Raw genomic sequence first — 15,887 nt, forward strand, 5'->3', positions numbered from 1 at the left:
GGTTGACTGAAATGCAGAAAATCGGGGCAGGCCTCAATGTCGGTTCTGGTGATCTTGACCCTCCATGGAAATTGCAGCGCAAAATGCTATGAAACAACTTTCATTCACCACCAACCCATAGGTCCTCCTGTATGACTTGTGTGCAGATAGTGACACTACACTGCTAGGTAAGGCAACCCACCCACTATAGCTATGCATCACCTGTTGGAGCTACAATGTATGTAGAGTGCAGTGGAGCCTAACTACCCAATGCATTCAACCCACCCACTATAGCTATGCACCACCTGTTGGAGCTATGTAGAGTGCAGTGGAGCCTAACTACCCAATGCATTCAACCCAATTCTGTAATCTACATAACAAATATAAAGCGGGTAGCATTGAGGGGAAAGGTTGAATCCTAACAAATAGAAATTGCTCGGAATACATTTCTGACAATGAATGACTTATTCACAGATTGAAAAGTCAAATTTGCGCTTCGGTTGAGACTAGTAAGCTGTTATGTATGGTATGTCCTATTGTATGGAGCAGAAACATTAACAATAAGCAAGGCCATGGAAAATAGAATAACATCTTTTGAAATTTGGATTTACAGAAGAATGATGAAAATATCCTGGAAACGAATGAAAACCAACAAAAAGAGATATTGCACATGGCAGGGCGTGAACCAATTGCACTGGTAGGATTATTTAAGGAACAAGTCGAATACTTTGATCAAGTTAAAAGGCACCAAAGCCTCTTAAAGGAATGTATGGGAGGGAAAAGTGGAAGGAACTAGACCGAGAGGGAGACCCAAAATCAACTGGGAAGAGAATGTCAAGAACTGGAGTCGACTAAAACTGCAAGAGTGAACCAGAATGGCAGAAGATATTGCAATCAACCTCCGAACCGGGAGAAGATACTTCGATAGATAGATAGATCAAAATATGCTCATCTGACTGCAATTTCATGACTGAAACCCCTGAGCTTCCAGGGGCTCTGCCCCCTGGACCTAACCAAGGGCCCTTAGGCAAGTCCCTGGATGCTCATCTGACCGCAATTTAATTCCTAAAACCCCTGAGTTTCCTGGGGCTCAGGCCAATAGTGACCTGCCAGTGTTATCAATAAGGTATCAAAATATGCTCATCTGACCGTAATGCCCATACCCCTGAACTTCCGGGGGCTCTGCCCCTGGACCCAAACGCCAATGTGTGCTATATATACGCTCTACCTGATCGTAAATACTTTAGCCTCCACCATCCACTTTGAAAAACGTTCAGCGGAGAGCACTTTTTTTTTTTTTTTTTTTTTACCCGGCAATTTGAAAATTGCGCCGGCCGATATTTCGCTAAACACCACCCCCCCCCCCCCTTGAGCAAAAAAACAAAAACTAATTCTGGTCACAATTTTTTTGGGGCCCGTCTTTATTTTTTTCTGGCCAGGGGGGGGGGGGGAGGCCCGCTCAGTCCCCCCCCCCCCCCACACCTTTGGATCTGCGCCTGCATGGAAATATTAATGAGCAGCCATGCATGGATTGTCGCTAAAATTCAACATTCGTTGCATACAATTAGACATCAAGCTACATAATTATAAAGAACTATGATCAACAAACATGATGTTGTCTTGAAAACAGTCAGAAAACATTAAAACTAGAATGAATAAGAGATAATGCGATTATGTAAACAAGTGCATTTTTCCATGTACCAAATACCCGAGTCAAACTCGAGCCAGATGCAAATAAAGGTACCCTAAAAGATTATTGATGACATATTGTCTACATTGTCATGATTGTATTCTCTACTTATTTCTTTTTCCTATTATAGTTTTGTTTTGATACATATTCTAATGCTCCCTTGTATTGATTAGGTTCATTTATTTTTATTTTTTGGAGGGGCGTGGTTGAAAAATAAAAACTTCTTTAACATTCCGTTTCTATGGTAATGATCTTATTTTGGTACTTGAAATGACTCAAACTTTAATCATAATCAAACAGACATCTGACGCTTTTAGAAGAATACTATTTGCTTCATGTTGTAGAAAAAATAAATCTTGATATTCCCTAACAAAATCCAATATTTCTTGATTCTTTTTCGTGATAATAGCCCACCGATCACGTTCATCACCTACCTAATGGCAACCAGACAGATCATTATACCCGATGGTCATAGAAGACAGAAAGTAATCATTTGAAATTATGCAAACTTTGTGTAAATTCATCAAATTTAAAAATAAATGTAAACAAGTAACCAAAGAGGAGAACCTCCTAGAAATCCAAGGCTCATCATAAATATATGCTGGAAAAAGTCACAGTTTTTAATTGATATCTTTGCAAAAAGTATACACCGAATCGCACAAATTGAGTGTGAAAAATTCGTGCGATTCGGTGTATACTTTTTCTTCAGCTTCGGAGGGGGCACATCCCCTCAGACGCCCCCTGTCTGCTTATGCGCGGAACGCGCCATTAAATATTTTCTCACAAATTGACCCCACCCCTCGCCGCCAGCCGGATCCGCCCCTGGGCTATTGTTTTCCCCCATGCATATGCATATGCATAAAGAGTGACATATTGCTCCGATTGTCTCATTTTCGCTCGCGTGAACATTGCCAGCACAAACCACTGACCTCTACCTCCTGAACGGATCATCGCCCATTCCCATTCACTATACGTTACGTACTAAAAGGCTGTATTGTCTGACCGTTCATGAATATTCATGTTTTTGCTAAACTCGATAAAATGTTTGCTTTTACTAAATGGAAAAATTACGGTGGGGGGGGGGTGGATGAAATGGACATAATGAAATAGGCAGAAGTGATCTATGATACTTCATGCTTTTTATGTTTCGTGTGCTCGACCTATAATCTTCAAATCGCTTGTAAACTGAGTCCAAAGTTAGACTTGTTTCACATGTGTATTATAGGCAATGACGAGCTTGCAACCTATTTTGAAAAATTACGTCAATGAGACATGAGGGCTCCAATGAAAGAGCTAGTGATAACGTACGTCGGGGTGGATGTGCTTTTCGTTTAAACAAAAAATGAATTTTTAACGATTAAAAAAAAAAACGTCCATAGGCTAACATGTTAGGCTGCTGGCTCTGATCATGCTTTGACTATAGGGGGCGTTGTGAAATGAGACTAAACGGAGCCATATGCTATATCTATACGTATATTTTTGTGTATGTTATACAGCGTGTCGCTTTCTTGATGGCATTACGTAATATTGTTAATTAAGTCCAAGATACGAAAGCGACGATCTTGTTTGATCAACCTAACTATAGATGTTAAGATGTACTTTATTCAGGATGTTAGTAAGAATAGACGTACGGGCGCATATTTTCCAGGGAGCTGATATGCCACTTTAGTAATATACGACATTATGTTGATATATTATGAAGGTTTACATGAAAATTAAATTTGATCATCTCGCTGCCCAAGTTTGAACATATTTATTCAGAGACGATGATCGTGCTCCCACTCCATAAATTTCTGTATACGCCAGTTAACGCCATGCCATTGTAGCAAAACTCTTGGTGTAATTATAAATCAGAGTAATAATGATAAAAAGGACAATGGGAAGTGCGTGAAGAGCAGTGCAAAGTTTGCGTTAAAAATCAGAATCCAGTAATTTGAAATTTAAGACATAAGTAATGATGATGATGATGATGATGAATCATTATCATTATCATTATCATTCTTACTTTCAATTTAGTACTATTATCAGTTCTCTAATAGGCCTACTTTGTTTTTCGTTCCTGCAGAAAGAAAAATAAGCAAAATCCTCTCATACGACCGTTGTCATGACAAACTCCGATGATTTCCGTGTCTGGGGCAAGGAGATGGTGGACTATATCTCGCGTTACCAGGACGGTATCGAGGACCGCCCAGCCCTTGCCCAAGTGGCCCCGGGCTACCTGCTCGATCAGATGCCCGCAGATGCCCCGCAGAAGCCCGATGAGTGGAATGACGTGCTGGCTGATGTGGAGAGGCTAATTATGCCAGGGGTAAGGATAAGGCTTTTTACAAAGTTTTGACCCCTCCCCCCCCCCCCCCAGAAAAAAAGAAGACCCAGACCGAAGTGATTAGTGAGTTGTTGGGAGAATGCGTGAGCTGTTGTGAAAAGGCTTATTTTGTAGGGGTAAGGAATATCGTTTTGCGATATTTTTCCGCCCTTCATAGGAAAGAATAAGGACCCGCCTCAATCCACCTCCCGCCCCCCTTACTATTCAAAAGTGTTTAAAAAGATGTCTTAGAAGATTAGGAATTCCAAAGGCAAGGAACTCTCGTTTCCACGTTTTAACCCCCCCCCCCCCCAAAAAAAAAGTAGAAATTATTAGATACAGAAATAAATGAACTAAGGCCCGTATCCAATCAACTTTTATTATAACCTTTTTATACATTTTGCTATTTTCACATCTCTGCTTTAAAATAAGATGAGAAAAGACATAGCCCCCAAAATACTTATAAATTTAAAACTAAATTTTTTTGAAAGTTGCATATTCCTACTTTAGATAAATAAATAGATAAATGAATAGATCAATAAATAAATAGATACATACACAAATAAATAAATAATTTATTCATAGAACCGCCCCCAATCTTTTTTTAATAAATAAATTTCTCCTATATCATGAACCGACAGAAATCAGGGTATGTGGGGCACACTTAGACGACCACTCGAGTATTGTGTCCAGCCATGCACAAAGAAGACGAAAGACGACTTGATGCATGGCTGATCGTCAACGAAACAGAGTCAAGTCTTTTGTCAACTCTGTTTGTTGCTACGACAGGCACCCAGTGAACAAGAATTCGTTTATTCTAAATATAAAAATGCAAGCATTACATTAAAGGGATAGTTGAGTTCTGTTGCAAAGGGCGCTACAATTTATTTGTTTTTTTGGTGAGTGAATGAAAAACTGAGTGTCAAATTTGAAAGAGCATATAATTTAAATGACAAAATCATCTTTGTTTGATCAAAATCGGTTCAGAGACGGCTGAAATATCCATAAATATAACGATTTCTAATATTTTGTGTACCACCAATGCTATTATGTAAGAATGTGTAGAACAGATGTCACATGTATTTTCACCTGTTCTACTAATTTTTACATATTAGCAGTGAAGGGATGTTCCTTTGTCTACCACAGCAATTGTTGAGGGTAATATGAGGAACTGTATATTTTGTCCTATTTCTTTGTCCGTCATATTCACAGGCACGTAGCCAGAGTTCGATGTTTGGGGAGGCACATACATGTAATCGATCGAGGTCAAAAAGGGGTCTAAAAAAGTTCAACCGATCTTGGAAATGTTTAGGGGGCACGTGCCCCCCGTGCCCCCCCCCCCCGTGGCTAAGTGCCTGCATGTTCATAGTGCATGTTCATAATTTGTATGGACAAATCGAGGGCGCCGTGCATTAATAATCATAAAGGAATCAGTAGATGTGATGTATGATAGCAAACGTGTGATAATCGTCGACTCATCGTTCCAAATGTATAATTCTATCTACAATTTAATATCCTTTTGTAATTGACGATTTTTCACAATTTCGGTTTCTTATCTTAAATTCTTTCTGGTTGCATTGTTAGGGCCCTGGAATTTAAAGAGTTATAGAGGAGTTTATTGGTATGATTCACATTACAAGAGCGTGCAATTCGGTGAGGATAATCATAATCTATAAACATATTGAGATATAATATTGTCGTGAAGGATATTAATTACAACTGTTGACTTAACAAATTATAATAAATTGTAACCATCAATATGAAATTTCATTCCGTATGTATTTGTATTAATGATATCTCTGTCATCATCATCACCATCATCATCATCATCATCATCACTCTCGTTGCTAGGTAACGCACTGGAATCATCCCGACTTCCACGCCTACTACCCGCTCGCAAACTCCTTCGCTTCTTTACTAGGTGACATGCTATCAGGTGGTATCTCATGTGTCGGGTTTTCTTGGGTGAGTACCCTTTATATCTACACAATCGCAAAGATTTGGACGAAATCAACTCAAGGGCAATTTCCAGAAAATCAATTATTGGATAACGCAATACACCACTGTAATAGCTACAAATTTCAATAGGGGATGGACAAGGCTATCGAAAATTCCGAAGTTTAATTTTTTTCGAAATCTTCTGCGATCGGGTTTCAACTTAATATAATATCATGTTATAACATTTGGGGGGAAATGGACTCGAAAAACGTATTTTTAATTGTTCTGATATTGTTCCCACATTTTTCATATGTGCTATTTTCATCCAAATATATATTATAGCTCAAATAAGACTATCATGTTTTTTTAGTTTCCTGTGTAGTCCAAATAATTATATGGAAAGAAAAAAGAAAAGCGGGTGCATTTTTATTTAGTAGTTCGGGGGGGGGGGGGGGGGAAGGGAAGGCACATACCCACGTGACCCAGTCCCAATCCACCATTGCATATCGAAATTGCTATTCACTTTGTTGGGGGGGGGGAGGGGGGGGGGGGGGGGGGAGTGGGTAACAGGACATCTAGAAAGCAATAATGCTGATAGGACATGTGCTGTTTAATCTACATGAATGAGATAAAAGTCATTTTCTCGTTTTTTTTTTCTCCTTTAGATTGCCAGTCCAGCATGTACAGAGCTCGAGATGACGATGATGAATTGGTTAGGAAGGATGTTGAATCTTCCTGAATCCTTCTTATTCAATGAAACAAGGCAGGGAGGAGGAGTCATTCAGGTAGGAAGTCTAATACCCTTTTCTAACTGCACTGATTTTCATCGGATGCATCCGGACGCATCCGATGAAACGGCCAGTTAGAAAGCAACAGAGGAGAAAAAGGCGATTAGATGGCCGATGAAAAGAAGAGAAATAGGCGATTAAATTCTCCTGCTCAAGAGCAGGAGAAATTCTCATTCTATCGGTGTGACACCGATGAAACGGCCAGTTAGAAAACGTTCGGGAGAAAAAGGCGATTAAAACAACGATTAAAATGGTCATAGGTCGCAGTATACGCGCGCTTTATCGTAACCAGCTGTGTTTGTTGACTTATGGTTGAACATGCTGCATGCTAGCTAGATGGAGCGCGGGCTTAATAATTACGCAATAATTCTTCACTTCCGGCAAGGGCTCGCCACAGCGAATGAATTTCACCGGCAGTTAAAAAGCGACAGGGGGAAAACTGCGGTTTCACCTTTGTTTACATAAGGAAATTCAATCGGTATTTTCATCGGTGTGACTTCAATAGAAGCCAGTTAGAAAGCAGTATGAGAATGAAAGTACAATGGAGAACAATGAGGTGGTGAAGATAATTGTGTATAGATTGAAAATAAAGTTCATTTTATTAGTTAAAGTAAAAGAAGGAGAAAAGAGGTAAGGAAGGAAGAAATCAAGAAGTTAATGAAGCTGAATCAGAAGAAGAAGGACGAACAAATAAATAAAGAAGTAATACTAATAGAAGATGAGGTGCGATCGCTCAGTGGTAGAGCAGTGGTCTCGTAACCGGTAGGTCATGGGTTCGAAACCAAGTCGATGCGCTAGTTCCCTTTGGTGAGACATTAATCCTCATTATCAAGTACCTCGGAGAGGACTTAATGCCGTCGGTCAACGAGTTGCTTAGTTTATACACGCATACATTATGCTTTCTTAGCAGCCACGTAAAACAAACAATCAATCGATAAAGATAAGATATAGAAACATGTCGAAATTAAAAACGTAGAAGAAACAGTACGAAGTAGAAAAGAGAAGTAGAATGGAGAAAAAGATAAGAAGAAGATGGAGAAGGGGCAACGGAGAGAAAGAGAGAGAGAGAGAGGATGTATATGTATAAAGAAAAGTCTCCTTGTAAAAAGATTAGGTAGAGTTTTAGTAAACGGAGACATATCAAACAACAGCAGCAACAACACCAACAACAACAACTACAGAATGAAAGGGATAGAAAGTATATAGGCATTGAGGCAGAAAACAATATTCGTAGCATTATCCATATCGTTTGAGATACATGTAAACTCATATTAATATTGTTTTTTTTTAAACAGGGTACAGCAAGTGAATCAACTCTAGTAGCCTTGCTGGCAGCTAAGATGAAGGCAATAAGACAGGAGATAGAAAAGGATCCGAGTCTTGATCAGTATGACGTCATGTCCAAACTAGTCGTTTACACATCAGACCAGGTAAATCTCCATCCAAGTATAGTTTCCTGAGCGAGTGAGCTGCTAAAGAGATTACTCCATCAAGTATCCAGATATTTAGTCTGTTTTAAAGGAAAGGTCTATGCCAAAACTAACTGACTTTCAATGGAAGCAGAAAAATCAGACAAACCAATCAAAAAAAGTTTGAGCAAAATCTGATAACTAATAAGAAAGTTATACATTTTTAATGAAATGAAAAACTTTGAAAATCACTATACAAATTGGCAACTCACTCATCAGTCTGTGACGTCATGTCCTCACTATCTACTAATTAATTTCTTTATATTGATAATATTAATTTCCTATTTTCCCCCTAAGAATCCTAGAGTTATATTGATAGCAATATGTTTTTGTGTGGATGCACTATAGAAAGTAATTTCGTTCACGTAAAATCATGAAAAATGTGATTTTTTTATAAACTATTTATATAAAAATCAATAATTATGAATATCCAATATTCAGAAAATAGTATCAATTCTTCAAATTCATAAAAGATTTTGTGAAATATCATGCACGCAATATGATACAAATTATATAACCTGGGCAAAGTATGAGGAAATAAAAGGGGAAATTAATGAGTTTAAACTATATAAAGCAATTGAGAAATAGTGAGGAAATGATGTCACAAACTGATAACCAAATTGGCAATTCGTGTAGTGATTTTCATTGTTCTAAGGTTTTACATACTTTGAAGAAAATTCATAACTTTCTTATTAGTTATCTGATTTTGCTCAAACCTTTTTTTGATAGGTTTGTCTGAATATTTTGCTTCTATTGTTATTTTTGGAGTTGACTTGTACCTGAAGCATGTCGATGTTCTGGGTGCCGATGTTGGGGTGTCGCAATAGAGGGGTGAAGTGTGACGTCATCAAAAATCTATTTTTAGAATTTCTCAATTTTTTCTTCATATTCCGAAAGAACATCAAAAATAATGTCCAAATGTCGAAAACCAATTGAATATGTTAAGTATTGGCTGAGATATGACCATCTGAATGAATATATGTCCTATGGGAACTCAGTGTTATATGCTCTGGCTCCTAACCATTAGGAGCCAGAGCATATATAAAGTTGAAAAGGAGTAAAGGAATCCACTATTTAAATTAATCCATTCACAATGATTATGATCATGATGATCTTGAATTGAGTTTCATATTTTAATCACTTTTTCCACCCTTCACCCCTCCCATTCCTTCTCTCTCTCTCTCTCTTTTTCTCTCTTTCTCTCTTTCTCTCCAAAGAGTCATTCATCAGTCGAAAAGCAGCTATGATTGCTAGTCTTCGCATCAGACAGCTAGCCACCGATGACAAAGGTTCTCTGAGAGGGGATGTACTCCAGAAAGCCATAGAAGAAGACAAAGCCAAAGGGAAAATCCCTGTTTACGTAAGATACGATTTTACCTTGCGGTGATTCAGAAATTGCCAAGGAAAATGGATTTGGAATACTGTCAAATACCTCATTTCAACAACAAAAAAACGCGATGTTTCGCGCGCCCGTTTACAGTTGTGCGGAAACATCACCGAGCGTGTTTTGGTTGGTAATGCGTGGCACCCCGATTAAAAAAAAAACTTCTTCGATCAGCTGTTTTGATGCTGTGGCAGTCCGCGTCTTATTTTTTCGTACCACGGCGAGCCCAGGGGGTGTTTCATGAAACAATTAGTCGGTGGTTTTCACCGACTAATATCATGTTCACCGACAATTTAGTCAGCGCTGACTAAATTTGACCAATCACAGGCCTGGAAAACAGTCGGTGACAAAAGAATTGTCGGTGAACATCATATTAGTCGGTGAAAACCACAGACTAATTGTTGCATGAAATGCCCCCCCCCCCCCAGATCGAGCTCGCGAGGGAAACCTGAGCATGCGCACTCGCGATGGAACCAGCGCATGCGCACATGGAATCCGGTAGGGTGGTCAATAGGGTGATAGTAATTATACAAATCAGGGCATGTGAGTTCGTTAGCTCAATCGGCAAGGACAGCGTGTAACTAATAACACTTTGTACCTATTCTTTATCATTTTTTATTTCTGTTTTTTCCATATGTTATTCTTTGTTTCTTCCTTCTTTTACCTTCTTTTATGTTATGCTTTGTTTTTTCTTTCTATCACCTTCTCTTGTTATTATGGCCCTACCGTGAATAAATCAGTCTAGGAATGTTTGAACAAACAGATACACGACATACAAACAGATACACGACATACAAACAGACACACGACATACAAACAGACACACAATCAAACGAAGGAAGAAGAAGAAGAAGAAGAAGAAGAAGAAGAAGAAGAAGAAGAAGGAGAAGAAGGAGAAGAAGAAGAATAAGATGAAGAAGAAGATGAATAAGTAAAAGAATCAGAAGAAGAGGATGATGGAGAAGAAGAAAAAGATGATGAAGAAGATGAAGAAGAAGAAAAAAAAGATGATGAAGAAGAACAAGAAGAACAAAAAAAGGAACAAGAATCATGATACGATTCCTAATTTATGACGGATAAGGAAAGCAATTTGTGTAAAATTTACCCCCCAAAACAGCGGTAGAAACTTAAACTTGACGGGATTCTGTGCAATTTTGCGACCAACGAATCTTGTGAAAGAAAACAGGTAGTTTTTTCTTTCTTTCTTTGTAACTTGATAGTATCATATCATATCTTGCAAGTTAGTTTTTCCCGGCTTTCTTTGTTCTTTTCTATTTATCGTTTTCACTTCTTGTTCAGCTCTGTGCTACACTCGGGACAACCACGTCATGTGCGTTCGATAATCTCAAGGAGCTGGGTCCAATATGTGAGTATCACTGAGGCAGGTGGGGGGGGGGGGGGATCCAGAACGGGGCACACGCGCCATCAACCCCCTTTATATTTCATTACGCTATTGGCAAGCATGCTAGACATGTTAATATAAACATGAACAAGGGTTAAAATTACGCCAATCTTAATGTTAAAACTATTATTTAAAATAGAAAAAAATAAAAAAAGATCGGCTATAAGGATAATTATAAGGAGTAGCGAGGATCCATCCACTGAATAGACATGGCAGGGGGACATGTCCTACTAAATTAAAAACATGCTTAAATGCAATCGTTTAGCCAGAGTGTACAGTAGGGAACCTATCATTAAACTCGGAATAATTTTCTCTGCCCCCTTAACATCCCCCTGCCTTTCACTACTCGATTAGGGAAAGGGGGGGGGGGGGGTCTGCCCTCCCCGGTAGCTAAGTAAGTGGTCAGCATAGTTTTTAATTTTTCTTCAGCTTATGATCAATGGATTTGTTTAACATCCTTAACAGAGCCTTAATACTGTCCAAATCTTACAATAAATGCGAATTAGGGCAGATTATTTGAACGAGAAGTAGGCCCAAGTTAAGCCAACTACGCCTTTTCATATTTGTTTTTCTTTCTCCATGGGCAGGTAGAGATGAGGGCTTGTGGTTTCACATTGATGCTGCATATGCCGGTAATGCATTTATATGCCCAGAATACAGACAGTTTTTAGAAGGTGTCGAGGTAAGTTCTAGTGGTCATCCCCTTATACAACGATGCTTTCTAAAAACTAAACCGTTGAATTCAAAAGAAAGAAACAGGGAGTGACAGAGTTTTGAAAACGTTAGATCTAGAATTTGTTTAATGTTCAATCCATAAATATACACAAGTCATGCAGACATGACAAACACCGTCACGTCTCGGCAGTCTTAAACTTGTTATGAACAGTTAAGTTTGCAGACTGTGATGTAGACGATCAATATGTTGAGATATGTTTAATTGTTGGCCCTTTTAAAGGGGTTGATGTGGGCCTACAAGTTCAAAATTGGTATTATTTTCACTGGCATGTTTCAATAATATCGATCCATAGTCGATAGGAATAATGTGAAAAGCCTTATATCAATCTTTTGTTGCGATGCCGTTTACGTTTATCTTTTTTCATCTTTAGCTTGCAGATTCATTCAACTTGAACCCTCACAAGGTTCTTCGAGTGACCTTTGACTGCTCTGCCCTGTGGGTCAAAGACAGGTCAGCGTTAGAGGGCGCATTCCATGTTGATCCAGCCTACCTCCAGCACCAGCATCAAGACACAGTCATCGACTACAGGGTAATGTAATTTGTCAAAAATTATATAAATCTCTTTTGCGTTTTTTTTTTTTTTAACCCCAGCATCCTCCTCAAATGTATCTGACATTTATTTTGGCTCTCCCTCCCCCTCCCCCTCCCCCTCCCCCCGTACCATATTTCTCCCACTCTTTCCTTTCGTCTCATACTCCTTTTTACAACGTTTTATCCCGTAATTATATTTAAACGTCTTTGCTCTCTCCCCTCTTATGTGCGCGCACAACGCAGCGCGCAGACAGTGATATCATCATAATTCATTTTTCTTAATTTACGCATTAATACATGACCTCTAGGTCATTGGCTTTGTTTGAAATGGCGCACACAACCGTAAACTGGTGTATTGGCCCAGATCCCCAGTAATTCAATGGAGATTTTGAACTGCTGATTCTGAATTTACTTTGTGAAACATGTCACTTTCATACAGGGGCGTACGCAGGGGGGGGGGGGGGGGTTTGGGGATGTCGTTTAACACACATTTCTGCAGGGATTTTCAAAATATATACATTTTAAGGCCAAAATTTGATGAACGAATACAAACTTTTAGTTTTCTGTTATACGCAGAAAACCCAGATATTGTCTTGTATTCTTCCGTTAATATTCGTCTTCAGAAACATTTATTTAAAAAATCCTTGCAGATGGGTGTGTTAAATGACATCCTCTTTCACATCATTATATAATTTAAGTGAAAATTTGCCATCAAAATTTTTAGGCTCCAAACACTTTAGAAGACAAAGACAACATATTTTTTATACTGGCGAAGTATTTAATTGATCAATACAGTCATTGTAGGAGCAGTTATAGATCAATTACTTAAAGGGGCATGTTCCCCGTATTCCAGAGGGCGTTCAAAATACGTACCCGCTGGCGGACGGTGCTAGCTGCCTATTGACGCCAACAGAATACGGCTCTTACGCAGATGGCATGTTCCGAATGCCCGCACAATGCCGATTATCGCATACATGTGCCGAAGTAATACCAATCGCAGTTCGGCTCTAAGATTCGGCTGACGTTTCCGCCCACTTTTGTGACGTCAGGATCGGCAGCGATCAGCTGGCTTGACGAAGGCAGGCCAGGCCGCGCGTACTTTGATTGACAGCTGTATGCAAATTAGAAGTCGATCTTCGGAACCAAGATGGCGATGACTAGAGCAGCGATAACTACAATGGCGGGAACGTGCCCCTTTAAGTTGTGTTTAACATCACAACTAAATAATGTTCTAGCAGGCGTCACTTCATATTCCAATTGACAGATCATTATCATACTTCATTCGTATCTTATGTTTTCCTCAATCTTCCATTTTCGACAGCACTGGCAAATCCCATTAAGTCGTCGGTTCAGATCTCTCAAACTTTGGTTCGTGTTTCGACTGTTTGGAGTTGAGAAACTTCAAGAATACATCAGAAAGGTAAAAGGGAAATGACTCTTCAAACACTATCATTGTGCCTCCGTTACGAAGTAGCCGGAGGCATTATGTTTTCGGGTTGTCCGTCCGTCCGTACGTACGTCCGTACGTCCCGTTCTCGTGATCGCGTTATCTGAAGAACCGATTGATGGATTCCTGCCAAACTTATATCATGTATGTATCTTACAGAGCTTATGAACTGATTAGATTTTTGGGTCACGAGGTCAAAGGTCAAAGGTCACAGGGCTCATTATGTATGCAAAAATAGCTTGTGATCACATTATCATTAGAACAGATGGGCAGATTAGCATGAAACTCAGGACATGTATGTATCTTACTGAGGCAATGAACTGATTAGATTTTGGGGTCATGAGGTCAAGGTCAAAGGTCATGGGGCTCATTATGTATGCAAAAATAGCTTGTGATCGCATTATCATTAGAACCGACGGATGGATTACCAACAAACTCAAGACATGTACATGTATGTATCTTGCAGAGCCAATGAACTGAGTAGATTTTGGGGTCATGATCATGAGGTCAAATATCAAAGGGTCATACATATATATGAGAAATAGCTTGTAATCACGATATTCCGAGAACCTGTTAATGGATTACAATCAAACTTGAATTTGAAAAATTTCTTCTGTTTTGGTTTGTAAAATTGCTCTATGACGGAGGCATCATTTTCGACTGCGCGCAGTCGAAGTTCCATCTAGTTTCTGATGCTTTAGAATATGAAGAACTCTGTCAATAGAAGACTGCACTGAAGAAAAGAAAAAGATGTACTAAAGCTGTCATTTTGCGACTTTTCATCATAGTGAACCACAAGAGTAAACAGAAAACCGTAATTCGCACAATGTAAAGTCTTTTAATTGTAGACTATTTTGATATGTTTTCTAGAGCAATTATAATGTTTTGCCTCATCTTTTTGCTTACTTTTCCCGTTTTTGCTTTTGATATCACCATGGTAACATGTGACACGTAACTGACGTACAGAAATACAAAACAAGAATTAAAACCAATTATTACCTCTTATATATTCATAGGTTTCATGATATGTGTTCTAAAAGTTGACTTTCTCTACTTTCTATATAAGTTTTCCAATAAATCTGTTGTGAAGCAAATTATAATCACAAACAGTTAAAATAGAATTAAATGGATATAATTGTTGTGTATGAGGCGAGATACATTTTAAAACTATGCTTTTTTATGCAATATGCTTCTGAAACAGAAGAAAAACATCTTCTAGACATCTTCTAACGAAATAATTCAATACATTTTGGTACTTAACAATTAAAAATCAGTAGTCAAAGGATCAAGAGTGGAACATATTTCTAATGAAAGAACGATGAATATGATTAGGTATTTATATCCTTTCCTTAAAAATATGGTTTATTTATTTGTTATTTCATCTTCTTACAGTCGGTGTCTCTTGCAAAGGAATTCGAAGCCCTCGTGGTCGATGACAACCGATTCGAAATCGTTGCCGAGGTTGTGCTAGCTCTGGTATGCTTTAGATTGAAGGTAGGGCAATCATATACAAGTTTTACCATTAATTTTGATCGTACCCTTTTCTGAAAGAGAGAGAGAGAAAAACAAAATTGATATTTTATGTTTACAATCGTTTTGGTGTCCCGAAATATCCAACATAATGTACAGCTAAAATTTGAAATGTTTTTCTTGGTTCTAGGACAATTACTCCCTGGGCAATCACCCCCCCCCCCGGCCAATTACCGGCGGGACAATTACCCCCCCCCCCCTCCCGGAAAAATTACCCCCCGAGGATAACTATGCACCCCCAAGGACAATTATCCTCTGTAGACAATTCCCCCCCCCCCCCGAGGACAATTACCCCCCGAAAAAAATCTTCTTATATTAAAACCAACTTATTATCAGGGGGGGGGGGGTAATTTTCCTCGGGGTAGTTGTCCTTGTTTGTCCGGGGGTTGTCCTTGGGGGTAATTTTCCGGGGGGTGATCTTCCAGGGGTAACTGTCCTGATACGGGTTTTCTGATTGAATTCCTCAACACTGCTTTGTGGATTTCTCTATTCCTTCACCTATTGCCATTTGCCATTTCAATTCAAGGCGATTAAGTGATTCACCAGGGTTATCTCAGGACGATTTTGTGTGATCATGCCTGTAGTTAGGATATGATCTGGGGGGTGTTTCACAAAGATTCTTAGTAAAAATTAACACTAAGTTGGACTTAAAAATTATGGACAGCCATTGGAGCCTTAAATTAAATAT

The 15,887-nt window shown here is 38.9% G+C and overlaps 1 protein-coding gene across 1 annotated transcript in view; it reads left to right on the forward strand.

The window, feature by feature from the left end:
- The window catches only part of LOC577767 (aromatic-L-amino-acid decarboxylase), a 33,246-nt gene that overhangs the window by 16,370 nt on the left and 989 nt on the right, over window positions 1–15,887 (forward strand). Inside the window, 11 exon segments of the mRNA XM_030993218.1 lie at window positions 3,698–3,977; window positions 5,826–5,939; window positions 6,578–6,697; window positions 7,996–8,130; window positions 9,387–9,402; window positions 9,405–9,529; window positions 10,853–10,919; window positions 11,543–11,637; window positions 12,062–12,220; window positions 13,544–13,642; window positions 15,062–15,163. Coding sequence (XP_030849078.1) covers window positions 3,774–3,977; window positions 5,826–5,939; window positions 6,578–6,697; window positions 7,996–8,130; window positions 9,387–9,402; window positions 9,405–9,529; window positions 10,853–10,919; window positions 11,543–11,637; window positions 12,062–12,220; window positions 13,544–13,642; window positions 15,062–15,163 — 1,236 coding nt within the window. The 5' untranslated portion in view covers window positions 3,698–3,773.

Source organism: Strongylocentrotus purpuratus, unplaced genomic scaffold, assembly GCF_000002235.5.
Source record: "Strongylocentrotus purpuratus isolate Spur 01 unplaced genomic scaffold, Spur_5.0 spur5_scaffold_20, whole genome shotgun sequence".
Lineage (NCBI taxonomy): Eukaryota > Metazoa > Echinodermata > Echinoidea > Camarodonta > Strongylocentrotidae > Strongylocentrotus > Strongylocentrotus purpuratus.